Genomic DNA, 27679 nt, shown 5'->3' on the forward strand with positions numbered 1-27679 from the left:
AAATCTCAAAGATCACTAATGAAGACTGGGAAAAACACTTTGAACAACTATACCGTAATAAAGAGGAAAACACGGAGACCAAGGAGACACCCACAAATGAAGAAACACCACCAACTTGGCAGATACCGATAGAGAAAATCAAATAAACGGCAACCGCTCTAAAAAACAGAAAATCACCTGGTATAGACGAGATAACGAGCGAAATGATCAAGTATGGAGGAGATGCACTCATGGATGAATTAAAAGATTTTTACAATAAAATATTATATCTACAAAAAGTACCTTCAGAATGGAAGGACAGCATAACAATCCCAACAAAGTGTAGAACAGGTGATGACCTTTAAATATCTTGGAGCAAACATCACGAGTAACAGGAATCTAAGGGAGGAAGTAAGGAATCAAACATCAAAAGCCGCTTTAATATCGGGGTACTTACGAGACATCATCTGGAGAAACAAGCACATGAGTATAGGGAGTAAAGTCAGAATCTACAAAACGTGCGTGAGGCCAGTGATGACATACGCCGCAGAAACAAGAGCGGAAAACACAACAACCAAACGCTTGCTAAGAACAATAGAAATGCGAGTCCTAAGATCCATAACAGGACACACACTATACGATATGAAAAGGAGTGAGGAAATTAGAGATACCTGTAAGGTTTCGGATGTTGTAAGATGGACCAGAGCAAGGAGAAGAGCGTGGGGAGACCATGTAGAGAGAATGGCCGTCGACCGAATGGCAAAAATCGCCAAAGACCAAAAACCTAACAGCTCAAGACTCCCAGGAAGACCACCGAAGCGATGGTACGAAAGCTGGACATCAGCATCCCAGGACTAGGAAGTTGAAGAAAAACACAGGACTCTGAGTCCTAACGTACGAGGAAGAAGAAGAAGAAAAAGAGGAATGGAATTAATAGTGAATACATTTCATTTTAATTTGCATTTTATTGTCGGAATCAAAGTGTTCTCGGACGTTTTACCATGGTCCGAGGGTGTGGGAATGCCCCAAACGGGTTTGCGTTTAAATTAAAAAGTTGAAGCAGGACAGGACATTTATATTTAATAATAACTTCCGGGATTAAATCAAGTTTATCGAAACGAAAACCTAGAGAAATTTCAAAGCCATATCTCATCCACTTTGAGAACAATTTAACTAAATGAGGTAGCCTTTCCATTCCGGATATTTCTTAAATGTTATTCATAGAAATGCAAATTTAATCGAATAACAGGACCAAATTCTAAATTTCAATAAAAATATTTCCTTAGCTAAATGGATCTTTCATTAAATTTTATTAACTGGCAACTGCAAAGAATGGGCACAATATTCATTAGTTGCTAAATGCTGCTCAATTAATCATATCGCATTTAAACCATAGTAATTAAGCAGGATACTGTTGCAAATTTAGATGCGCTGGCTGAGCCTATTTCCGGAAAGATGACATACTGTATAATTTTACGTATATAAGACTACTACCTGTGCCACAAGCACTGCGTGCTTCCGCGAATATGTTTAAGTAATATTAACACTGCAAATAGTGTGAAGCAAAATCATAAATGGCAATGTTATGCGTCTCAAATGGAAAAAGACTCTCGTCCCCAATGTACTTGTTTTTTTTGCATGGCAACTACAAACCTATTTACCTAATGCATGGAAAATTGGAGTTATTTTCAACCAAATGGATTTTGTCGTGCTTGTTTACCTCGTAATTTAAAAACGCATGGTTAAAAATACTTATTGCGGAGTGATATGCTGATAGTCATACAGAGTATGGCAAAACGCAATGTTCTTCTCTTCTTCAATGAATGTAAAGAATTCCTTCCGAAGAACAGGCTTATTTGATTTTGTTAGAAGTCGTATTTCATCTGCTTTCCATAAAATAATTATAAAAGTAGAAAGCATATTAGTAATAATAAAGAAATATCAACCAGCACTTACTAATTTCTACATAATGTGTTTAGGCCGAAGCGACATCTCACTACCTAATGACATAACGATGGAGTTTAGTATGAAAAATGTGCTTCCCAAATACTTGATACTAAATATGAAGCGTCGGTTATGTTTGGAAATTCGAAAAATGTTTTGTCTGTGCTAAACCCCCTATTACAACAGGCCAACTTGGTTTTTGAGCGGTATTGCATGAATGTTCTTGTCCATGAGGTTTGGAACATTTTCTCCTAGGATAGATAGTATTCTAACGCGGTGTTATGGAAATCCAGTCTTACTGGTTACCCACTAAAATTCTATTGTGACCTGGCCTCTTCTATTCCTGCGTTATCCTTGAATGATCAGTAAATTTCACAAAAATTTTCGATCTAGTCTAGTAAGTAGTCTCTAAGTGATTCGAACTCCGATAAACTTCTGATCAGGGCCTCTATTTTTTCTATACGGTCTAGACATCATTGTGGTCTGATTGTGTACGCTTAAGAGCTCTGGTTGTGGCTTTATGTCGGGTAACGATGTTAATATATCTTCTTGAGGACGGCGTTGCTAGGAAACCAGTTGTGAGAGTCCATGCGTTTAATATTATTATGTGTATCTTTAATTTTAGTGCCTTTCCGATACAATAAGGAGCACTTATAGATAACCGGCTAAATTGCTCTGTAATTGTAGCCTATATTCAGAACATAAGTAGTCAACGGTACCTAGATGCTAACCGCTTTGAGATCAGCAGTTACTCCCAGAGGTTCAACTGTCTTCATGTTCCTGAAGATCACCCTGTGGTCCATTTAAGTTGCTCTTTTGCGGGCTCTGTAAATCTTGCCGCAAGCAATCCTTAGAGCATTAGCTCCCCTCGATAGAGAAGCTCATGCCCCCTACTGGCTACGTTAGCTGACATGTTGACGATATTGGTATAAGGCGGAATACATCCAGTGCATTTTCTTCGATGATAGTTACCCGGTTTTACCAAATGTCCGGTTACAGGTCCACAACGGCCTAGTCGTCTTATTTGATTTTTCTTCCCGGTAGAACATACATTTTCTATCTAGGGGTACTTCAAGATTTTTAGCAATGTTTGCCAATTATACCCCGGAATGGCTATGGCTACTCGGGTTTTCACGTGCACCAAGAACTATTCTAAATTGGAGCATGTTTTGCATCCAGTCCACTCTACATTCAGGAATGCCACCCAGCTAATCTTTTTACACTGTAGAGGGTAAGCAAATTTTGAAGTTTCAATGAAAATCTCGATGACTTAAGGAGATAACTTAAAAAGTGACTCCCCATCCTTGTTTTTTGTGCTAAACTCAATTGTAGGAACAAAATTTGGATAGTGTCTTTTGTTTCCGAGCTGTAAACAAATACCATATTCTGTTCATTTTCGTTGCAAAAAACTAGCTATGTATGCTTTAAGTATCATCATTCATTTTTGAAGTTATAACACAAACATTTATATTTTTATGTCATACATGGTCTACGGCTTAGATAAATATATATTTTGTCCTGAATAATAATATCGTAGGTGCGGTCAATTAGGAAGGTTGATTATTAAGACCTGAGATTAAGACACACCACGAAATAAAACTAATTCGTCACGGGTTCTGGATATCAATAGTACGGTGCGGAGTTAATTCAGACCACCAATGTACATTCTCTTCCATTGTTTATTAAACATTTCCGTACTACGCATACGATACGATTCGATTCATACGATACGGTTGATCGGACGAAATAGTGTTATTTTAAAGTAGGGGATTTTAGTTTGTTAAGAGTACATCCGTTGGATACACTTGCCAATACCTAAGATATCTTAAAGCATCCGACTCAGCTTCAAGTGGACGACTTGAAATCGACGGATGTAAGCTGCGATTCTAATGGCATTCACTGTAACTTTTTGTTTGCTTCCAATATTGAATTTTTTTGCTGGATTTAATAAATGAGCCGGGATCTATGAGACTTTTTATTCTTCTCACACAAGCCTGTAAAAGTAAGATGCATTTTCAGAATTGACCGCACATATTATATATGGTTGAACCCGGAAAAAATATCTATTTATCTAGGCTCTGAGCCTATCTATGATGATATTTTTATAAAATATGATTATTTTTAAAAAATTAATGATAATTTTTTTTTCAATTATTCATCAAAAAACACAGCCATCTTAATGTGACGGATATAGACAGAACCGAATTTTCGCTTATAGTTGGAAACCAACTTACGTCCTTGAGTTTAGCACAAAAAAAACATCGAAAAAGGAGGGTTTATTTCTTCTCTCTCCCTTTCCCTTCTCCTTAAGTTATAGAGATTGCCATTTAAAACATCGACATTTGTTCATCCCGTACACATGCATCATAATGTAAATTTATAATATATGTAACTGCATTTTTGCTTCCATGCGCTCATTGTCTTGACATTTCCGCCAATGCTCTATCTGCCTCTATTACATTTTGTGTTATGTTAACATGCACCAAGTCAGATCTGGACGACCCATAGGTCTAGATTTTGTATAAGCAGTGAAATAAAAAAATTGTTGATATACTTGTGTTATGTTTCTCAATACATTTATTTAATTATTGTTTATATGACCCTACAGATAAAAACTGTCGACTTAACTCTCTTCATTATTCTACCAAAGCTTGGGTAATTCAAGCGGGTACTGTATATTTCAACCTTCTCTTTGCACTTAAATTTTAGCAATTTTATTAAGCCTTAGAATATTGTATGCTATTTCAAATTATGCGTAAACACAAACAATAGGTGCCTATTTGTTCCAGAATATATTTTTTGCTTTACTCAAGTATAAGCAATTTTTTGTGATCTTGGTCAATCCAATTCAAATAATGCAAACGAACTTCACACTCAGATGCTCCTTCTAAATGGCGTGGCCGTGGCCAAACATCTCAGGTACCTATTAATTGATGATCTGATAAAGCTATAAAACAACTCACACTCGAAAGGTTCTTTTAGTAACCGGTCAGGTTAAACAAAGCTTAATTCGAGACGGATTTTTAATAACGCAAATTTTCCTTTGATGTGTGTAAATTAATGAATTGTAAGTAGTTCAAATCTTATAATATCATTTGAATATTATACGATTGAACGTGAAAATGATTCTTTGTTCATGTGGAAATTACTTATCCTGTAAATCTTCTCGCTTATTGAAAATACAACAAACTTAAGTAGACCTTAGATACTTTTTCGTTATTTTTTTTATTCTTTTTCTATTGGTCTTCAGTATGCTTGTTGAGCTAACTCATTTTCCAGTCCTTTCATATTTGTGTGCGGGCAACATGAAAATGTTCGTATCGTTATCAATCTTGATGTGTTTGGTGCACAAGACTGTTACTCAGCAGCCACCACATATAGTGTTTGTTGTTGTGGATGACTTGGTAAGCTAACTCAGATTACAAGTTTTTGTTAATTTTCTTTATTGCTTTAAGTTTGACCTAATTTATACCGGATGTTTTATAAATCAAAAATATTTTGATTTATTTTCCTGACTGCGTGTAATTGTTATTATAGATATTACTTTCCTTCCTAGGTTTCAGTCAAAGAGTAAAAAAAAAAAAATTATATCGTTTATTTCATATGACGCTTCGGCGAGACAGCGCCATAATCAGATTTAAAATTTAACATAAAACTACAAACACCAATTTACAATTAAAATATGTTGCACAAAAATTATAATTTATAAAGCTTTAAAACATTCATTAGTTCTTAAGGGAAAAATCTTCTTGGAGAGCAAAACATCTGAAAAACTTACCTCATAATTGGGAAAAATGAGATTCTTTTAGGTTTTGGAACCTGACATTTGTGTGAATTATTCCTCGCAAATGTAGACAATATATAAAACCAAACTTAATCAATTTCAAAAGATCCGCTATTCAAAAAAATGGCTTTGTTTTATTTTTGTCCGCATCTAAAAATTAAAAAACCCGCATCTAAAAATTTTACAGTTTGCTTCATTTTTTCCTGTGCTTTCGAATGCGTGTAAAATAACTGAAACTGAACGAAATAATCGAGCATGGCGTAATACGGTTTTCATCTCAAAATGGAAAGTGATTTAAGGGGACGTTTGGTTTGTATTTTGTTATCTTTTTAATTTAAACAATACGTTATTCTCTTTAACTTATTAATTGCAATCAAATCTTCTAAGGCTCCAAATATTACAAATTTTACAGTTTCTACTTCGTTTCGTTTAAATGCTTGCAGTGCTCAATTAACAACACGGTACCCGAAGAACAAAATAAAATGTATTCAACTTCTAAAGATGACGAATTTTTTTTATGTTATGTTAAATTTTGAATACTAACAATTTAAATATTACTAAAATTTGTTTGGTTAAACTCTGCTTGCTTTACAGTCTCATTATGCCTAATTATCCGATTTGATTACGCTAAAATTAATGCCACAACCTCTGTTTTCACACATATTTGTGTTACAACATATTTCAAGTAGACCATCTAATAACGGATTTTGAAAATTTCTGTGGGTCAATTTTGACAAATAATTTAAAGAAAATAAAATGAAGCACAAAAATAAATAAGGATAAAAAATCTAATAACGGCTCAACGGCAGGATGAACTCTGAATTCATTAATACTTCTCAGTCGAATTACGTGATAATTTTACACATTTGCCTCAGAAGTTAAGGGAATCCAGTAACATAAATCAATCAACATAATATTTTTTGCTCTCGCTGACTATGTTACAACAAACAAATATGAACCTTTACTGCAAATTTACCAAAGATGCAAAGCAAAATCAAAATGAGCCAAGTTTAGCTGAGCGAATAACGAGTTGTTAATTATAGTACTTACGAGTACTTAATTATATTTCAAAAAAATGTAACTAGCTTTTAAACGAACTCCGCTATAATTAAAAACGCTATTTTTTCAAGTACTTAGCGTTACCTCACGAAGCTTTGAAAATGTATGATATTTACATATTCCTAGACAACTCAATATAGTGTAAAACATCCACTCAATTCAGTGCTACATTTGAATAATTATATTTCTGAGACAATCCCCCGAAAACGTAAGTTTGTAAGTTTTGAAATTGATTAAGTATGTTAGAATATCTCATATTTTCTCAAAATACCCGATGTGGATTAATAAAATAACTTAAATTAAATAATATAATTTTGTCTAACAACATACGGATTATCTTTGCATTTGAGGAAACGTACTGTATTCGGTAGAAACCAAGAACGCTGTATGGGTTAAATGCTGCACTGAATGCAAATTGCAACGGACGGAATTAATTAAAATTTGTTAACTCGAATAGTTTTGACCCTTTCAAGCAAATTCCCATTTAACGACTTTAAATCTGTCGTTATTATATTTTTTAAAGAAATTCGAATAAATCATTAATATCTTCCATAGTAAAATTTCATCCATGTTATTGAATTGAATGTATACTTTTATTTATATTTAGAATAAAATTAGCTAAAGTATTAACTGGCAGCTCATGGTCATGGTTGCGACGGAATTTCCCATTGCATGTCTTGTGTTAGTAAAATCATCATGCGAGCTAATGATTATGTTTCCTTTTTTACTTTATTTACAGGTAAGATAATGTTGAGTAAATTAGGTGGATTGCAACATTAGTTCACAGGCAATATATTAAACATATCTAGACACTAAGTGACTTTCTATTAGGTCTTTGGCACGCATTAACAGTTTAAATATTGTGAAATGTACGTTCTTAAAGAATCTTGAACTTACGCGGTGCTTCAATCTCAATTAGAAGAAGAAGTTTTTAAGTTAATAAACACGTAGTAACATTTTTTTTGAAAATCTTGACGGTTTAGAATCGCTCAGTAACGTACTTTGTTTTGTACATCATGCCATGGTCCATTTTAATATTCGAAATTTGACTGATGATGGTATTCAAAGACTGGCTGCTAAATATTTACATTCCTTGAAATTGTCGTTTCTGCGAGTTGCATTTATTAATAACATAATGACTTTAATAATTAATCTGGATTTATATTGTCAGGGTTGGAATGACGTTGGATTTCATGGAAGTAATCAAATTCCTACCCCCAACATCGACGTTCTGGCCTACAATGGCATAATTTTGAACAGTCATTATGTTCAATCTTACAGCACTCCTACCAGAGCCGCTCTACTTACAGGAAAATTTCCTATGCGATTAGGTAAGGGCTGATTAAATCGACAGATCGTAAAGGGATGAAAAATAATTGAAACAAAATTATTCTGTTTGAGATGGGTGATCAAGTGTTCTAATAGGAGTAAATAATTCTCTTTGGGATTTAAAAAAATATGTTTTATTGCAAATACATCATACATTTATAGGCATGCAGGGTCCAAGTATATCAGCTGCGGAAAAGAAAGCTCTGCCAGAACAGAAAATTCTACCGGACTATCTCAAAGTAAGTATATAGGTACTAAAAGAGCTAACGAAATTTACGTTTTGGAGATTGTCAGATTCCCTGATCTGCTAACGAATTGTATATTTCAACAAATATGTGTTATCTGCGTAATCAATCAAATCATAACCATAATGTACAAAGTCATCAGCAAGCAATAAGCAATAACAATTTCGGGACTGTGTACTTAACTGAATTGATAGGTAATATCATATTAGGAAAGTGGGCATAAATCATATTAGAAAGGAAGTGCGAAAGAATAATTTGCTTGTTATTGTGTTTGCTACTGGCTGGCAATTTTAATAAACCACATACATTTATTGCAAACTTTTGGAGTTGTCCACAGTGTTACTTATCGATGCGAAAAATATAAATTTGATCAGAAACTAATAATCAAATTGCCTCCTGATTATAATCTATCACCAAGCTACTAATTGAACTTTCATTTCAAGTTAACTATGTTTTATAACCTCTGCCATCTTTGCGAATCCTATTTAGTGAAAGTAGGGTGGGTTAACCCACCAAGCATATTAAAAAAGCTGTACTACTTCATTAATTTTCATTCCCTATAGCTTAGTCTTTACAATTACCAAGATCGAATGGCCAAAGTGTGATGTTCCCTTTTCACATTTTTCGACATACACATCCATGTAATGATAAGATTTAGACCCTTTCTGATGTCGATCAGACCGGAACAGACAACTAACAAACTTGTTTGTTAGTTAAGTCATGAATCAACCATTCAATAATAATGTAAACATTAACTTAGGTAATTAAAAAGTAATTTACTTTTATTACTTAGCTCTTCAGCAATATTATTCATATAATATAATATTGCTAAAAAAAGATCAAATTAAGTTTCTATTACTCAACCGATTTCTAATTTGTAAAAAAATGTATAAGATCAATTGTGAAAAATAAATGAAATGATCTCCTACTGAGGTAGTAAACAACGAAGTATACTTCGGACAGATTAGTTTGTCTTCTGAACTCGTTTGTTGAAACCTGTTAAGTAATACAAACAGAAAAACCGGCATTGTGGAAATTTGAATGGCTGTTGATGAATATGTGGTAGAAATAGGAATACATCCTTGGCATGAATTTATACATTATATTAATTGCCTTAGGTAGGTTGTCCCGAAAAATGTGACCATGCTCTCGGATTCATATACTGGGTGTCAAAATTATGACAAAGGACTTATGGAAAAAAATCTACACCTTTTCGTACCAGGATCTAGCTTTTAACAGACGCCACAAGAAAGTTTATATTAAGTAATTTTTAAAGTACTTTGAAGTGATTAAATAAGCCTTTTCCATAAAAGTCACGATTCAATTCCTAAGGTTGATTATTGCAGAAAATTAATTTTGAAGCAGATTAACAATAAGAATTTACAATTTCAAATTTACAAACATACAAAAATTATAAACGAATCTTTCTTTCAAATTGTAAATTTTGAAGTCTGTATTTTTCCATTACTGTTGAATTTAAGGAGAAAGCGTTGCAAACAATCATGCACGTATGAAGTCTACAAGCTGGTTGGTCTTCGGTGACACTCTTTTCAGGGGCATACTAGTATCATCATATTAAAAAATATAAAATTAAAGCAAGTATTTTAAAAGTTATTTAGATAATCAAAATCGATCTTCAGAGACTACCTATAAATTAGGTCACCTTTAGTCATGCTGTTTTGACACTCTGTACATCCTATATCCCAAATTAGGTTTAATGTTATGTAGGCAGTCCTCAAAAATGCAAGCATAGGTACTATCAAAACATTTTTACCTAAAAAAGTCTATAAAGTATAATACAACTTKCTTATTTTATCCGTAAATAGATAATTGTTGTAGCAAGGTTGGATGGGACTTTCAATTGCTAGTTTGCGCCACCCTAGTTTTCGAAAAATATCAATTTTATACAAAAAAAATGTCAAAAGCAAGTGTTTACGGAAGAAGCCATATCAAATTAACGCAAATAACCACAACACAAACCCCTTTTGAAGTATGGCGGTGCATGCAGCGTACAAACATTGATATAAAAACTGGCGAAAATTCAGTTTTTCCTCAATGACACCCACAAACTTTTTTGGTCCTGTCTCAAAAATTTCTTATGATAATAAGCAATGAAACTAAACATGACAAAAACATAGTAGGTGCCTTCAAAAAAACGATTTTTTAAATATTTATTATATCAATCGATAAACTTTCCTCTCCCAAATATTAACTTGTTATTGCATAACTTTTTTCGTAGGATCACTCGTTTCCGAAATATTTAAATGTTTCAATAAAAACTAAGAGTACTAACTCTGTATATCAAAAACTAAGAGATAAGTTAACAAAAGGAGGGTGGCTCAAACTCGGAATTGGACAGCCAATCCAATCATGCTAAAAAAATTAGGACTTTACATTTAAAATAGGAAAGTTTGGTTATACTTTTCATACACCCTGTACAGCTGAAGGGCTAAATGTATTTTACATTGTTTCGGCACGACCCGTTATTACCGGAAACCAAATTTGAAGATACCGCAACAACTGTAAGTAGGAAAACCTCTAATGCACGGTCAACGTAAATCCCCCTGTATAGGTAAAAATATACACAAAGGCCATCAAAATTTTAAATAGCCAACAAACATTATTGCTTGCAGAAATTCTCCTACTATAGGGCGCATTTTCTTAAGGAAATAAAACTTCTTGAACGAAAGGTTTCGTACAGAAAGCTCGTCGTAAACATTGCTTAAGAACTTCTTGGCAAACAAATAATTCATTTTCCGCAGATATACAATAGGTCGTTTTCATTGTATCAAAAATTCCTACAAACGGAACATTAATGTATGGTGATATATAATATGAAAGATTAAATAAGTTTATACTATCTATATATTGCTATTTTGTAAAATATTTAATAAACAAATTCAGCTAAAATTCAAATTATTCATGTCTCTGGTCATATAAATGGCGGATTGTTTACGTTCTGTGCATAGTGTTTAGTTCTGTGGTTGTGTTTCATTAATTATTTTGTGGATTTAAATAATTTGTAGTTTGTGTTAAACTAAAAAATGACTTCAGAAGGATTCCTTAAAGCGTCAGCAAACAATTTACTATGTGTACATATTTTTATGCTTACCAAGTTTTTAAAAAACGACGAATGCTTTAATTCAGCTGAATTTAAGGGTGTCAAAGCAGCAGCGTAAGTAAAAATCCGTAAATTCATTATTAGTTACTCTCTCCTTAATATAATACTCTGTCTGTATTGATATAATCTGTAATATACTAATCTGCCTCATCATTAGCTTTTTGTTCGTACTTTCATTTAAATGATCCTCGCAACAAAAAGAACATTGATTTAGACTTAGGAACATCACGTCTAGCTGCGTTGAACCATAAAACTTTACGTGCATAATCATGGGAAACGGTTAAAAAGAGTTTGTTTGGAGCACTTATTGAGGTATTCTTGCATCCTGGCACAAAACACCACTTATTTTGTGATCCATACATGTCACTATTTTCCATTATGCAAGATAATAATAATAATCAATGAAATGATGATAATCACAATAACTTACATAATAAAACAAAGCTGCGAAAACAACAAAATAAACACGAAACACTATGTTGATATGACCTGCTACGTCACAATCGGGATGGCAACCGACGATACGGATTCGACGTTTTTGGCGAAAAATATCTGATTTTAATTTAAATTCGCTTTTAAACTATTATGGACACTTTTTTAGCAAAAAAAATTATATCAGTGTAATGTTTGCCATAACTACTTTCTATATATCAACATTAAAAGAAAAGTGAAAACACCCTATTGTATATTATATTATATTATAGCCCTAATTAGAAAAGAACTACATTATTGTGAATTGTGTTGCGAACATAACGGCGTTTGATATTGTTAGCGAGTATTCCGCCAAACGTCAACGTCCTACGTTATTAGTATTTTAACAAACTTGTTTCATCAAAAAAAGTATTTTTTAATTAGTAATTTTATGCAATATTTATTAGTTAACATTTCTTTTAAGACACACTCTTATTAGAGGCACTGTTAGAAATAAATAGGCACATAGATACCAATTACCTTCTCACTTCAAAATTAGTAAAACTAAACTATTACATTGTAGTTACTTCTGTACTATGCGAAATATTGTTTTCCAAAGCGCGTGCTATCATAAACCAGCGAAGAACGAGACTTAGTAAATAGCATCCGCAAAAAAATTTATTCTTAAATATTAATTCAGTTTTACATGAAGGTTGGATTTTTAAACATTTTTGCATGCATATATTTTATTTAATCCATTCTACTTTATTGTCATTTTTTCTTCTTTAATTTTAAATATTTTCAGTTTACCAATGTTAGGAATAGAAAAAAACCTAAATCATTATTTATCAGCACTATTTCGACCATCATCATCATTGCAAATTTTTAATGAAAAATTGTAAAAGTAACATGCTATTTTTGGAACCTAATGTCAAAATGAAACTGCAACGTTTTAACCTGTTCCAGAAAAAGTAAATCGAATTAAAGCATTTCAATTTTAATGTAATAATAAACTACCATGCTTTGCAAATGACTGCGACTATCTATCAAGACTCGAATCGATGGCAGATATTAATTTATCAAATCAAACTTGATTCAAAAAAGTAATGAAGAAAAAGATCTATCCAAAATTAGGAGCCATGAAAATTTGAAATCGTTGTGGGTGCTTTTAATATTATGTTAGCAAAATATATTGGTATGTTTCATTCACGTATTGTAATTATTGCCATTACATCTTTCAGGAAGTAGGCTATGAAACTCACTTAGTAGGAAAATGGCATTTGGGACAAAGCAGATGGAACGAAACACCAACTTTTAGAGGCTTTGACCACCATTTCGGGTTCTATAACTCTTACACCAGTTATTACGATTATCTTTCCACGTGGACAGTAAGTTTGTATGATATAGTTCTATCTTACGGTGATAATAATGTCATGCTCCTGTCTGTGGATTATTTCAACAACGTACCATTTCCTCATAATCCGTTCAAGTTCTTACTAAGTTACAACTCATAGCAATACTCTAACCTGCCAGATTTGTTCCAATAACTTCAACAGACAGTCATATATACCTGTTCCGAAAGATCAGTATGTTTAAGTATTACATAATTATCAAAAGGAGTATTTGAATTTCAAAAACATATTGCAGAATATTTAATTAAATTATTAATTTATATATTTTTCATATTTCAATACCAACCAATACCCCTAGAATTCAGTTGATTTATAACTGAGCAAACTTAAAACGGTTTTGAGTTTTTGGTTGTTAACTTCACACTTAGATTTTGAATTTTAATAGGCAAAAGGTGTACCAACGGTTCGGATGAACTAAACTTGCTGAGTTCAATGCCTTTTCACAAGTCAAATCTTAGTTGATTGAAAAATCCGAGATGTTTCAACATTAATATGCGATTTTATATCATGTCCAGTTTTCCATACGTAGATACCACTTAGGAAAGAAAACAATTCGTCTAAAAAATATGTCGGTTCAATTACAATGCATAGGATTGAATTATTACTGTTGGCATACTAATAAATAGTTCGCATTAACCATTTTGGCTCTAAGAGAAAACTAAATTCGAGACTCACTACCATTATCCAAGTAACAACATCAAATGCATGACGCCAATTTTTAATCCCAAGGTAATTGACTTTTACTGCTCCCAAATTTTAGTTCCTATTTATAATTAAGATATTGAGTTTAAACTATAATGGAAAAATGTAAATGAGACAATTCCTTCAACTTTCTTAAAAGCGTGTTGCAAATATTGAATGCTATAAGCTAAGTGTACCTCACAATTGCTGTTATTTTTTAGTTTAACGATCATGATTACACCGGGTTTGATTTGCGCAAGGATGGACTACCAATGTTTGAAGAAACGGGAAAATATGCTACTGATCTGTTCACAGACTATACTGTTGAAACGATATTAAATCACGACGGGGCAAAGCCTTTATTCGTGATGTTGTCTCATTTAGGAGTTCATACTGCCAATAAAGGAAAGCCACTAGAAGCTCCTCAAGAAGCAATTAATAAGTTTAAGCATATTGCTGATGCGAACAGAAGGACATATGCTGGTGAGTCCATTAAATCACTTTCAACTAATTAATAGAGAACCGTATTACAAGTATTTTCATTTTGCAGAGAATAATAGTTGGCTCAAACTTCAATTTCCTTATTGGACTCGAACTTTATTAACTCGTTACTTTTATTTGTTAAATGATGCCCATTTAGGTCTGAGTTTATCGGTCACTAGATGGTGGCAAAAATAAGACACTGTTTTTCTTGGGAGAACGTTTTGACTATATTTAAGCCATCTTAGGGCTCAATAAAGTTAGTGCAATATTTGCACCAAATGTACAAAAAGGTCAGACCTTACCGTTAGGGTTAGGCGAATTTTTGTATGTTTCACCGATAGAACCAAACATGAATAGGCATCATTTACCAATTGCGATCACGGTAACAGTGTCTCGTATCACCCTCGTTCTGTGTGATCTCATATCTCTACGGATGGCTTTCTTTACAGATTTGTTCAGTAATTTGTGCTAAGTGTTCAAGTTCATATAAATTAATACAATACGCTTTTATTATTTTTTAGCGATGGTATCTAAAATTGATGACAGTCTTGGTGCAATTATAGGAGCTCTGAATAAGAAGAATATGCTGCAGAACACAATCATAGCATTTATCAGTGACAACGGAGCACCCACCATAGGTATATCTATCTTACATGTTGACCTTCCAAACCATTATTTTTAATAGGCACTCGCTTGCTATCGTTATTTGAATATCAAGTGCAAAAACTTAAAATCTACCGACAACAACACTGTACTTTTATATGTTGAGCTCTGAAGATTCTAGTGTGCTATACTACCTGCATATCGATCATCTTTTTTTAGAAGATTTAATGATCATCAGCATCATAATCATCTCTAAAAAAGGCATTTGTTGGCGTATTCTAAAAATATTTTGTTCTACGATAATTTCCAAAAAACGCTTTTTTTTCAAAATTGGACATACGAAGTTGCTCATTTCAACCTCTATTGTAGATCAGTCTACAATAAACGTTCAAAACGACTTACTCCTGGATACAAATATTCAATCTTCTCATTATTGCCTGCCGATCTGTTTCAAACAAACCAGAATCATTCCTGATTGAGATACACCCCAGAATTATCCGCTTTCGCAATTCTACATTGTAACAACATGATAGTAAATATTTAAATGTCTTTGCATTTTATTCTTTGCTGTTCTAAAATAATTTCCATAAAACATGCCAAGGTTAATACTCGAATAGTAAACTACCGTCGTTCGGGGTGAAGTCGGATGATTCTTTCAGTTCTTTGTAAATAAAAAGTATAATTTTGAAAGGAAAATTTCTAGTAAGATAGTTTAGAGTCTTCCCTGCCTACTTTCGATTTCCACAATAAAAAAAATGAAGTATTAAGTTCCTCCGAATTTTTTTTTAAAAAACGGTGTCTGCTTTCACCCCTATGTGTGGGGTAAAAGCGGGCTTTATTTGGGGTAAAAGCGGGCTTAAAAGCTTTATTAAGCGTTAAAAATGGTCTTACTGGTAAATGTGTTCTTGTTCTTATTAGTTTATCTTCTTCTTGTGAAATTAGACACAGTCCGACATGTATCCTCGTTTGTATTCCTTATTTTAGATCGCGTGAGGTGGATTTTAGAATTTTATAATTTTCAGCAGCTTGTTTCGAACTTTTTCTGCTTTGTCGAATATCTTCGAGGACCCTAGCGAGGTTTTCTTCATTGTAGGTCTTCAAATTTATACCGATTTTCTTTTTATACTGCGTAACCATGATGTTCGCTTTCATCTCTATAAAATTACTTTTTTTACTAAAACGCAATTATTTAAGACAAAACGCAAGATTGTCTAATAAAATTGCCATGGGTTTAGTAACAATAGAGCACATCAGAAAAAAATAAATTACTTGAATTTTTTCTTTTTAGTATTTTCTTGTGTGCAACAGTCTATAGTTTTCAATTTCAAAGAATAAAATACAATTCATGAAATCCTCAATCTGCGTTTTACTTCGAATTTATCCAGCGAGGTTTTCTACTATTGACAATAGGAACTTAACTGACGGGAATATGAGGGTTGGGTAATTTTTACGCGGTGCATCAAATGATCTTGACGAAAATATTGACCAAAAAATTGTACATCTGAAACTGATCTGAAATGAACACAAACCCTGTTTCATCTAAAATAAATGTTTGTTATTCGTTTTCAGCGGACGGTCAACTATTCAGTGTGTCTATGCGGATGGTTGGATTAAGTTTCCTTTTATATTTTTTAATGTTTATATACTTTTGTTTTCTGTCCGATTGACTTTTATTTAAACCTGGCTAAATGTTTTTATGTGTCATTGGCTTTGTTCATATATGTATTTTAATTTTTTTGTCACATTAAATAATTGGCCTAATTTATTACTATTATGCTCAGGGAAACACACTGGGATAACCTTTCTGCCTAATTACAATGCACATTTACTTTTCAGGTGATTTTCCGAATTGGGGAAGTAACTTTCCATTACGCGGATTGAAAGATACATTATTTGAAGGAGGGATTCGTAGTGTGGCATTTATTTGGAGCCCCTTATTGGTGCAAAGTGCCAGAGTTTCCACAGACCTGATGCACGTCACCGATTGGCTTCCAACTTTATTTACTGCAGCCGGTGGCGACATTAGCATTCTGGATCCAGAGATGGATGGTATTGATGTTTGGTCAAGCTTGGTGAGGAAATAATTAATTGAACTCATATTATGGATTTTGTCAATATTGAATTTGATACTATACATATACCTACTGAAACATTTTAGGTTTACGATTTGCCTTCTCCCAGAAACGACATATTAATCAACATTGACGAGAAAACAAGAAATGCAGCCCTACGGTTCTACAATTGGAAATTGATTGTCGGTGAGTCTAATTTTTTCTATATATTTGTAATAAAATATGTAATTTCCCTATGCGGCGTATTTACTAAATAGTAGGGGAGGCAGCGACACAAATTTCCGGGTCATTTTCTCCCGCTTTATTTTTTGCACATGAGATATGCATATGATGTGGAACTTTAATATGAATGTCTTCCATTGCAGCCTTGCGACATGAGCTTAAGCTTTAAGCTTAAGTAGGAGGGTTGCGATTCTCGCCAAAAATGAAACCATAGTCTCTCAGATGAAACTTACCTTACCCATAGATTTCTGATTTATTTTCCTGACTGCGTGTATTTGTTATGATATTATAATCTTTCCTGGGTCTCAGTCAAAGTGTGAAGTAAAAATTTTGAAATATCGTTTATTTCATTACGTTTTGGCGGGACAACAGCGCCATCATCAGATTTATTTTACTTCACACTTTGACTGAGACCCAGCAAAGATAATAATATCTACTCATAGATTTGAACCTAAAATGAATAAAAATATCCTCTTCCATCTGTATTTCACAACAAACCACGTCTTCCACCCCCATCAATACCCCCAAAAAAATAGAAAAAAAAAATTCATAGCCTCTCAAGTGAAATTAATTGTGATGGCTAATTTATATAATTTGAATGATAAGTCTTCAATGTCAGAGTTACGGATTTCATCTTCTTCGTCCGATAGATCTTCAGCGCATTGATTGTTTTCTTTATCTGTCAATATAAAAAATCTATAATTATTTGTAGATACTTGTTGGTTCTTGATAATACCTTGGTTTTTTTCTGAGTTTATTGCCATATCATCAATCGATTTTGGCAGTTAATCTCCATCGAACCGTTGAAAAATATACTTATTTTCCGATTCCTGCCAACCATAGTCGTTGGGAGATTCGCAGGCGTCCAAAGATGTGCAATAAATGCTGTTCTTTTAACATGAAATAAGTATACGTTTTCTGTTTAAAAAATATCGTAGAACGAAACATTTATCTAATGATTACTTGATTGGCGATATCCAAGATGTTTATCCTCCTATGTGATCTGATGCCTTCTGATTTGCGACTATTTTAGGACACCTGGACATTTTATTGTGTCATGAAATGGCAGGAATGTATAGTATGGGTGCTATACGTGAACTGTGCCTCTAAGTTGCGGCAACATTTACCTCCTTGTTCAAAGACTTAATATATATTGTACCGTGGATGACCGAGTATCAAACTCTTTTTTCAGCTTACAACTTTTATTCCACTCGGTATCGCTTTAAATACGGAACAGGAACAAACTAACTTCAAAATTACCGTCAACTTCACAAACAATAACAATAACAGACGGAAAGCTCGCTCTTCCGACTCGCGGGTTTAACCTTCTTCTGCACTCCGTCGCTGCTGTCACTTCACTTCCCCTGTGTGGTTAAATGGGGCCCAAATGGGGCTCCCATTTACTGAAATACCATCAATTTCGATCCCCCCATTCCAAACGTGAGTACCCCAGGCCATTTCCGTTACAATATGTTGTTGCTTCACCACTACATTCGCTGTTTTTTTGCGTGTAGTTTCTTTAATACTAGGCAAAGCACTGAGATCCGGGGATCTGGCGGAATATAAATCGGGGCTAATCCCTATCTAACGCCGCAGGTTACCTAACAGCCAACTTGGCCCAGGTCTAGTACCCGTGGAAAAATTTAAAAACAAATCAATATAGTTTAGATTTGATACATCCTGGTATATGGCATGATTTACGAATGTCCTTCTTTGTTTGATTAACTGTACAAGCACACGTTTTATTGTGTGCCATCTGCTTCTAAAAGACATGTGAACAACGTTTGCTGTAAAGTATGTTTATTAGTTATTCTCGCAGGATTGGGTTGTGGGTTTAGCCTCGGATTGTTTCACTCCACTTTATGGGTTCAGGGGCACGACTTAGGGGAAATTATGCGTGGGCACTCACTTTAACACATATATTGCTATCTTACAAGAAAAGGGTAAAAGTTATAAGCTGAGGGCGGATTTTGTATCTCGTTGGGATTCGTGCGTGTGCGTCTCGGTAGCTCACCAGGATGAACTCCCTCTTGATGGGACTGTCATTCATGTCGTGAATGTTACCCAGTGGCGGACATTCGATGGTGTTACAGTATATAACTTTGCAGGCATATTTAATCTTTTGATGGTTTATAAATGAAGCGAAATGTGTACGCACTTATAAGAAATTTGCATTTCCTATTATCTGAGCGACCTGAAAATTCGAATAATTTTTAACCAAGAATCACTCATAAAGGACATGATTTTTCAAGTGGCATACGATTAAGTAAATTTCTTGAATTAATTTTTTTCAGGTACAAGCCTCAATGGCTCTTTTAATGAGTACTATGGGAATATTGTTATGGATGATATCGAAACACAGCAATATAACACTTCGGCAATACATGACAGTCCGGCTGGATCCATAATTAATACGATACACTACACTCCACTTAGCGAAGAAGAGTATGAGGGATTGAGGAGATTATCAGTGGTAAAATGTACAGCAGCAAAGAAAAATCCTTGTGATCCAGCTTGTAAGGGAACAATTTTAAAATAATAAATGCCGAAATATACGTTTCTAATTATTTCAGCTGGTGCTGTTTGCCTTTATGACATTCCCAGCGATCCATGTGAAGAAAACGATTTGGCAAAATATTTTCCTAGTGTTGTAAGAAGAATGAAACGTGCTTTGGTAGATTACAGGAAGGGACTAGTGGCCCAAATTGAAGGCGATATAGACATAGAAAATGCTGATCCAAAACTATTTAAATACACTTGGAACCCTTGGTTGGATTGTAATGATGTCGCTTGTCAGATTTCTTGAAAATTTCGAAGAATAAATCATGATAGCAATGCTATAGTTTAAACTTAAAGAGAGGTTGCTAATTAGAAAATATACCTAACTACAAACATGATCATATTTTATTTAGTTTTAAATTAGTACAAATTAATGAAAATAAATAATATGTGTATGAAAAACATTAAACTACTAATAGAAAATGTATATAAGTTTCTTAAACACTGGAATTAAAATTCGAACTAAACAACATCTTCCGTTGGCGTTGTGCCTTTTCGTACAATATAAAATACATGTTTTCTGCCAAAATATCCCCACATGACGGCAGTGATCTCTAATAAAGCATTAACAGGAATAACTGCTACAGATCCAATAAGGCACAGAAAATATTTAAATACCCCGTACCTTTTGAGATTAAATGATTTAAGGGCTCCAAAGATAAACATGTAAATGTTTACTGCTCCCACGAAACTCATGAGACTATCCAAAACAAGAAAACTAGGCAGAGGATATAAAGGAACTAATATAATATTGGAAACTGCCAGTGGTATGGTAACCCACGCATAACATGACAATGTTAGCAATATTTTACATTTCCAGGGTAGAGCCTTGGAATGCACAACAAGTAAGATGCCTTGTAGCCATCGCTTCCTCTGCTGAACCAGGTCCTTTAAGGTGAATGGAGACTTTTCCCACATTTCTCCTTCGATAAAGTTAAAGGAATAGCCTTCGCTGAATGCTTTGATTGCGAAGAAACAATCTTCTGCTATTGAACCATCGGGGCCGTTGTCGAAACTTACTGCTTTTTCTGTTCCATACTTGAAAATAAAAGGGCTATGAGGACTTTTACGGCCGTTTAAAATATCAGTTTAAAATATCAATTATCATTGGTAAAATTCTGTTTTTACCTGTGTTACCACGTACGAGCCTTTGAAGCTAAACAATGGTTTATGAAACATTTTAAATTGAAATTGTAATTTGCCCATGTCATCAGCTACTCTGAAACCGTCCGCTAAAGTAGTAAACCAGTTTACAATTTCCTCATTGGCATATGTTATTAAACCTTGGCCAATATCATATTTTCCATCCAAAGCAAAGTTTAGAATTCCTCAAAAAAATGAAAAAGCATATAAAAATACCTTTTTTATATGTTCAAGTTTAGAATAATAATTAGACACTCGTCTGATTTTTCAGCTAGACTGCAGACTTAGTACGGTGCATAGTGTACCAAGTTCATTTTAATATAATTTCCCTATAACTAGATGCTGCTGGCATTTTCAGATACGCACTATAAAGTCAATAAGAAAATCAACATTTGCTTGAGATTGCTTTTATTCGGAGATGGACCAACTAGTGTATATTGTAAGGATTACTTATTTGTGGAAAAATTAATTATAAGGGCGTAAGTTATAGCGATTTGTCGGTTGCTAGTTGAAGTTTATTTTCCCAGATGTAAATGTTTTCTATTAATTCCGGTATCAACATGTCTTCGAGCATACGAACTACTAATTGCATGTGGAAACGAGCAGCTCTATTTTTAACAATCCATACGTATAATAGCAAAACTTCAGACTTCTTTATTTTACCACAATGCTTCATTGCTTGTAAACAATATTTAATATTTTTCTATACTACTTCTTACCTCTGAGGCAATTTGGAGTAAGAAGGGTTTCTTCATCTAAGTGAACAATCCAATCATTATCTGAGAGCATGTTATTTTTTTCCTCCAAGCAGTACTGCAACGCTCTCGCCTAGGAAGATATGTTGTGCACATTTAAACCAGTTCATGGTTGAATATTTAGACATCGAAACAAGTCCAAAGGTTTTGAGAATAAAGATTTATTTCTTCACGATTTACACGATTTCCTTACAAATTTACAAGTTTTTGAAATCACTATATACAGGGTGATTCAAAATTGGGGTCATTCCTTTAAAGGAGTAATAAGAAAGTGTAGTTTTTACTATCAGAATACAAGAAATATATAATTTTTTTTCCAAAATTTCTAGAAGATGTTAACAGCTGAAAATCGAATGTCAACTTTGTTATTAAGCATTATTTTGAAATTTCCCATGTTTAATTGGTAGCATATTGGAAATCGCATTCGAAAAGAAAAATATCGATCTTTGCTTCAAATTACGACAAACCTACAGCAATTTTTGGTTTTTTAAATAATTGTATTACTTGTTTATCGTTAATACAGTTTTTTTGTACGAAAAATGTCTGTTGGATTTTAAATGCATTTTAACTCGCTGGTCCTTGTTAGCATCAATAATAAGTAATTTCATTGTTTGACCAAGTAGGACCTACTTAGTAGGTATATATTAAATGAGTTCAAAAATCAGTAAAAAATGACCAAATAAGTTTTTATTGAAAAATATAACAAACCTCTTTAAAATTAATTTAATAGTTATGTAAAAGAAATATCAAATTATGAACCAAACAACCGCATGAATTAAAAGTGAATTTAAAAAAAGTATATTTTTGATAATTCTGATTTAATTTTCGGTTCGGCTTAAAAGTGCATTTGCCATTTCCATAAAATGATATTTTGGACTTGGTCAGTTTTAAATTTAATCGCACAATATTCTTTTAAATGTATGATACTTCAATATGACCAGCTAGCAAACATTAATAGCGTTTTTCCGGTCACTAGAAATGTGTGGGATGAGTCTATTTCGATACGTAGAGACTTTCACTCGCGATAGAGCAGTTATTTTAAATTTGCTGTTTTTGTTAATTTTTCTGAAAACTTGATATTGTTTGTACTAGTTTCGGAAGGGATTACATTTTCCGGCGGTCAATCCAAGCGAAACAGAACGTGACTGAATGTGGTCAAGTTAATGAACAATAAGAGCAAGTAAACGGTAATAGTAAATTACCTTATACATAGCTCCAGAAGAAGTGTTGTACTCTTCGGGAACAACCAACTCTCTTATTCTTGGATTACATGGTAGATTCAACGGCTGATCGGAAACCACTTCTAGAAATATATCAAAGAATATGGTCACCATACAAAAATTTTTTTTTCAAAGATTGAAGTTTTACTATTACATTTAAATGTTTTTATTCTAATTGGTTTTCGCATAATTAACACCGAGGATATCAGCGAAGGATTTCAAATCGTTAAACTAATACCTATGGTAGATTCAGATAAAGTACTGACTATTTGTCGGGTCTGCAGACTGCGATACTGAAAGGTCACAAAAATGTGTGCTAAAGTAGTAATGAGTAGCTTTCCTGATCTAGAATTGTATCGTAAATACAGGAATTTGAAAAATTTTGATACTAATTAAAACTTTTCCTACCAAGTTGACCAATAATATCCAGTATGTTTTAGACCTGGGAAACACTGTGTTGATTTGCGCTACTGAGTTATTCCCGCTGTCTGAGTTAACGAGTACTATACTTAACTCATCGGATAAAGAGTTATGCCATTTATTAAAGCTTTACGAGACCCGAGACTGGAATTTTCACATCTAAAAACAGTCATCAACATTTTTTCTGAGTAACGTTTTACTACTTTGTTCAAACAACTAAAAAAAGTTACCTAAATTTTCCCAGCAACAAAACTCAGTCCAGAGAAAATCGACGAGTTTTCTTGTAAAATCGATCTCGATAAAGATTTTTCCCAATAAATGATTATCAACTTTCGCTTTTTCAGTTCGGCGAAATAATTTTGGGAAAAGACCCAGAAATATAATTAGGGTTTTGTGTGATAGTTCGAAGCTGCAAAAAATTTTCCAAACATTTTTGTAAATGGCAGAAAATACCTGGAAATTGTCAGTATTTTAAAAATAGGTTAATAGAAACTTTTTAAAGCTAGAATGACCTGAAAATTTAAAGGAACTTTAAATAATTAACTTTAAAATATATTTTTTTAACTTGCTTTTTCGGTAAAAAACTGAATAAAATTATTTGATTTTTGTGACAAATTCGAAGATGAAATGAGTTTTCTAAAGTTCGCTGCAAACCGATGAATGCGGCCAATTTTGTAGCAAAATTAATTTTGTCATTTTTGGTTGAAAAGACCCCATTATTGTCAGAAAGGAAGAAAATCATCAGAAAATAATTGTTTTTCTGCGTTTTCAATTAAAAGCTTTTACTTTTGTGATCGGTTTTAGAGAAAACTTTACTGGTTTTCGAACAAAACGGGAGGAATTTATTTTTGTTTTTGTACCGAATTCGACGCAGAAAAAAGTGTTTGTACAATTTTTACAAAGCTATAAATTTATCCTGTAATTTTTCGAATAACAGGCCTCCAGATCGTCAGTTTTAAGTAAAACTCTACAAAATAGAGCGCTTTTGAATAAAAAGTAAAGCAAAAAAACACATCATAAAATCTCTAAGTCTTCAGAGGAATGGAGGTGCCGAGATTTCCAAATAATCTCTTCCAAACTTTCGCTTGTTCTGTTCGTTTTTCGATAGAAAATTATTTTATTTTTGTTCCAAATTCGACGCTGGAAAAGCATTTCAACACTTTTTACAAAGCGACAAAGGATTTGAAATTTATTTCATAATTTTTCTCGGAAAATAAGTACATTAAGATTGTCAACATTTTTGAGTGAAACTTTAGAAACTTGAGCATTTAGAAGAAAGAGGAACTTGGCTAAAACTGAAAAAATCTGAAATTTTTAAGAAACTTTTAAAATGTTATTAATAAATGGCCTTTACAATAAATCTAAAAACAAGTAAGAAAGTCATCAACATATCCCCGACAACGAAACTGAGTTACTGCGCCGGTGCATTGGGTTGGAGCACCAAGTCATTTGCGTAGCACTGCGCGAACTCCTAAAAATTCACTGAGTTACCCAAGCCTAGTATGCTTCTCATTTTGATTGACTCTTATGAGCAATCAAATGTGTGTGCCTGCAGATAAAGCAATAGTTGCACCATGGAGATAAACAACAAATATTGAAAGACGAGGTCTGAAGATTGACGAGGATACGATTATCTTCATTATAATTTTGGCCACGACAAAATTAATTTGTCATTTGTTTTGCGCAAATTAGCCAATTTATAAATATACAGTAAACCATTTTAATTACCAATCTATTCTTTAATAGAAACTATTTTCAATTAACAACTAGCATTGTAAATATTAGCTTACTAGATACAATAACACATAATTTGGACGCATTTCTTCCACTTATTTTACAAGCGTTAACGGTTTGCATCCACTTGTATCTCTTTATCAATCATAGTATATTTATATGATTATCTTATAATAGGCATGATCGCAAATCTTGTGAGGGAATAATGAGAATAAGAACCAAGTTTTATATTGAACTGTATCCATGAGTGGTTGCAACAAATATTTTGCTTTACTTAATTACTTTGATTTGTTAATTTGAGTAAGCCGTTAAACTTCGAACTTTCGAAAAACTAGGAGTTGCTATTAGGAATAGAATTAAACCAGATGACAAGAAGTTGTAAATAATTTGATAATATACTTTGACCACCGCGGTAATAATCATTATTCCATTACATTATATTACTCCCATGAGATTAATGCGCGGCACTTTTTCTCCTTAAACACACAATAAAATTGATTAACAGAACCATATATGTAATACTACAGAACTAAAGCCGACTATAAATAATCAATTATCTAAATCGGCGTAAATTTGGAGGAGTTAGAGTTTAAAACAACTTATTAATAATTATTGCTAAAGGTAGCGTTTTTAAAATGATATGGTTATCAGAAATTACCTAAAACAAATAACCAGTTAATTCTTCCTTACATGAATAGTGAAATGTGACACATATTAAAACTATTTTTTTTACGAGAATTGAGGGTATTCAGGTTAATTATCTCAATTACACTTACAACAGCTTATTTCAAGAAGAAATATGATTTTGACGATTATCTGAGTAAATGATAGGCTTCATTTGCGTAATAAAATGGGGCGCGTGTTAAAATCCATTGTAAATACTGCTTCAAACGTTACGTAATACAAAATACAAACTAATCCCCTAATGATTAAAATAAACTTCCGAGCCGCCCAAGGCTCAAACCGTGCTTGTCGACTCTCCGAAGCAAATATGATTCAATCTTTAATCCTACTAAATGTTGCATTAGCTTTTGTGTAGGTAGTCATTTTTGGATATGAGACATAGTTGAAAATGAACACAATTTTCGTCATGCGCTTAAGTGGACCCTGAATTTAGTTTTTAAGGTAATTTTGTTTAATTCCTAATATTTATTTCGGGAATTCGGATATCCACGTATTCAAACTTTACACGAAATTTAAGGTGAATCACATTTTCAGCTATTTGGGACAATTTTAGTAGTTTACCAATAACGAAATTTATATCCATTAAAAGTATTATGAAAACCCGCTAAACCATTTTTTGTTTCAGTAACGTATATGTAAATCCCGAAACGTTTCAGTTATCTGCATTATATGTTTTCGAAATGCTTATGTAACTGAAAATATCGGCTCTCAGGAACGTTTTATTGAAACATTGAAGAAAATGTTACTGGAATGTTGCGCTAAACGTTATCTAAACAATAGAAATAAATATTTCGTAACATTTTACATGGTGTATCTTTTAAGAGTGCAAATATTTTAAGTGGTGGTACATTTTGGCCCTAGAAGCAGAACTATAGGATTGCCCTGCTTCGAGAACAAAAGTATACCTACCACCAGTTAAAATATTTGTTCGATAGCTGTATCGAAATATAGAAGTAAACGTCTAATGTCGTTCGAAAAGTCGAACCTGTACAAAAAAAAATCTGTGGTATCGAAAACGACTGTTATAAACGTCGAATAACGATGGTCTATTCGGCAGCTGAATAGTGTCTTTAACATCTCTTGTTGGTTCACAGTGGTTTTCACAGTTCACAGGTACTAGAGATTTATTCTATTCGACCGACTTTTCAACCAGGTTCTTAAGAACCTGTAGGCGATCATTAGTTCCGAGCCAGCCTGTTCTCTCGGTTGATCGGTGTCCAGTCTGGCATTTAACATTGTGATAGGTAATTATTTTGGTCAAGTACTTATATATTTAGGAAAGCAGTCTTATCAGGAGATTATTTTTTATGAATAATAATAATATTCGGTGTTCCACTTGTGTGATCGAGGATATGCCATTAAAGCTTACAGGTTACTTTCGTAATTCGTCTTGAATTTGAAAGCCACTATTACCTATATATATTGAGCGCTACCCTTTTTTATATGGAAATAAAATATGTTACAGACTTCGCATTGATACCATGATATCAAAATAGAATGATTAGTAATGTGTTCTTGGATATGTCTGTTATAACCAAATTGAGTATTTTACTAAGGTGCCTTCATACGTATAGAATTTCATTTACTAATTTAACCAAACATAAAAATTACCTTTTTGCAATCCTACCTATATAGAAGTTTTCCAGTCCAGTGTCCAAACAAGTCTTCATATTTCGAGCAACATTATCTTTTACAAGTTGTGGATAGTCACCTCTTGTTACCACTCTTACGCAGATTAGAGGCGATAATAGTGGCGAACTCCTTAAAACAACTTTGCCTAAAACATGGAATTTGTGCACTTGTAACATGAGAGTCATAA

The 27679-nt window shown here is 33.2% G+C and overlaps 3 protein-coding genes across 9 annotated transcripts in view; 2 read left to right on the plus strand and 1 right to left on the minus strand.

The window, feature by feature from the left end:
• Window positions 1–333: 333 nt before the first annotated feature.
• LOC125502481 lies at window positions 334–837 on the plus strand. The gene has a single exon (XM_048660653.1). It carries the CDS (start codon window positions 334–336, stop codon window positions 835–837), a length of 504 nt encoding a protein of 167 aa, XP_048516610.1.
• Window positions 838–4865: 4028 nt separating this feature from the next.
• On the plus strand, window positions 4866–20376 carry LOC109541530 (arylsulfatase B). Of its 4 annotated transcripts, none has more exons than XM_048667418.1 (11): window positions 4866–4990; window positions 5174–5327; window positions 7938–8097; window positions 8258–8334; window positions 13114–13260; window positions 14187–14448; window positions 14970–15086; window positions 16888–17123; window positions 17210–17309; window positions 19640–19861; window positions 19919–20376. In XM_048667418.1, the coding sequence occupies exons 2-11, from the start codon at window positions 5175–5177 to the stop codon at window positions 20149–20151; spliced, it is 1707 nt and encodes a 568-aa protein (XP_048523375.1). In that variant the 5' UTR covers window positions 4866–4990; window position 5174; the 3' UTR covers window positions 20152–20376. The 4 variants fall into 4 exon arrangements, with proteins under 4 accessions (XP_048523375.1, XP_048523380.1, XP_048523371.1 ...); XM_048667423.1 differs by having other exon boundaries at window positions 5203–5327; XM_048667414.1 differs by having other exon boundaries at window positions 4866–5327.
• Window positions 20232–27679, minus strand: part of LOC109541531 (beta-1,4-mannosyltransferase egh) — a 15082-nt gene continuing 7634 nt past the window's right edge. For all 4 annotated transcript variants that reach the window (XM_048667434.1, XM_019910408.2, XM_019910410.2 and 1 more), the window contains exons 3-7: window positions 27488–27637; window positions 23005–23105; window positions 21767–21875; window positions 21033–21232; window positions 20232–20942 (exon numbers count right to left, since the gene is read on the minus strand). In XM_048667434.1, coding sequence (XP_048523391.1) covers window positions 20367–20942; window positions 21033–21232; window positions 21767–21875; window positions 23005–23105; window positions 27488–27637 — 1136 coding nt within the window. In that variant the 3' untranslated portion in view covers window positions 20232–20366. The remainder of the gene's footprint in view (window positions 20943–21032; window positions 21233–21766; window positions 21876–23004; window positions 23106–27487; window positions 27638–27679) is intronic.

Source organism: Dendroctonus ponderosae, unplaced genomic scaffold, assembly GCF_020466585.1.
Source record: "Dendroctonus ponderosae isolate FM_Combo_2020 unplaced genomic scaffold, Dpon_F_20191213v2 Dpon_F_20191213_1, whole genome shotgun sequence".
Classification (NCBI taxonomy): Eukaryota; Metazoa; Arthropoda; class Insecta; order Coleoptera; family Curculionidae; genus Dendroctonus; species Dendroctonus ponderosae.

What these genes read in the sequence shown, in the direction of transcription:
- LOC109541530 (XM_048667414.1), top strand. Translation starts at nt 5,175, where the DNA reads ATGCTTGTTGAGCTAACTCATTTTCCAGTCCTTTCATATTTGTGTGCG. An exon ending in AAAATTTCCTATGCGATTAG is followed by an intron (nt 8,098 to 8,257) that starts GTAAGGGCTGAT and finishes ATACATTTATAG; the next exon opens with GCATGCAGGGTCCAAGTATA. An exon ending in TTCTACCGGACTATCTCAAA is followed by an intron (nt 8,335 to 13,113) that starts GTAAGTATATAG and finishes TACATCTTTCAG; the next exon opens with GAAGTAGGCTATGAAACTCA.
- LOC125502481 (XM_048660653.1), top strand. Translation starts at nt 334, where the DNA reads ATGACCTTTAAATATCTTGGAGCAAACATCACGAGTAACAGGAATCTA.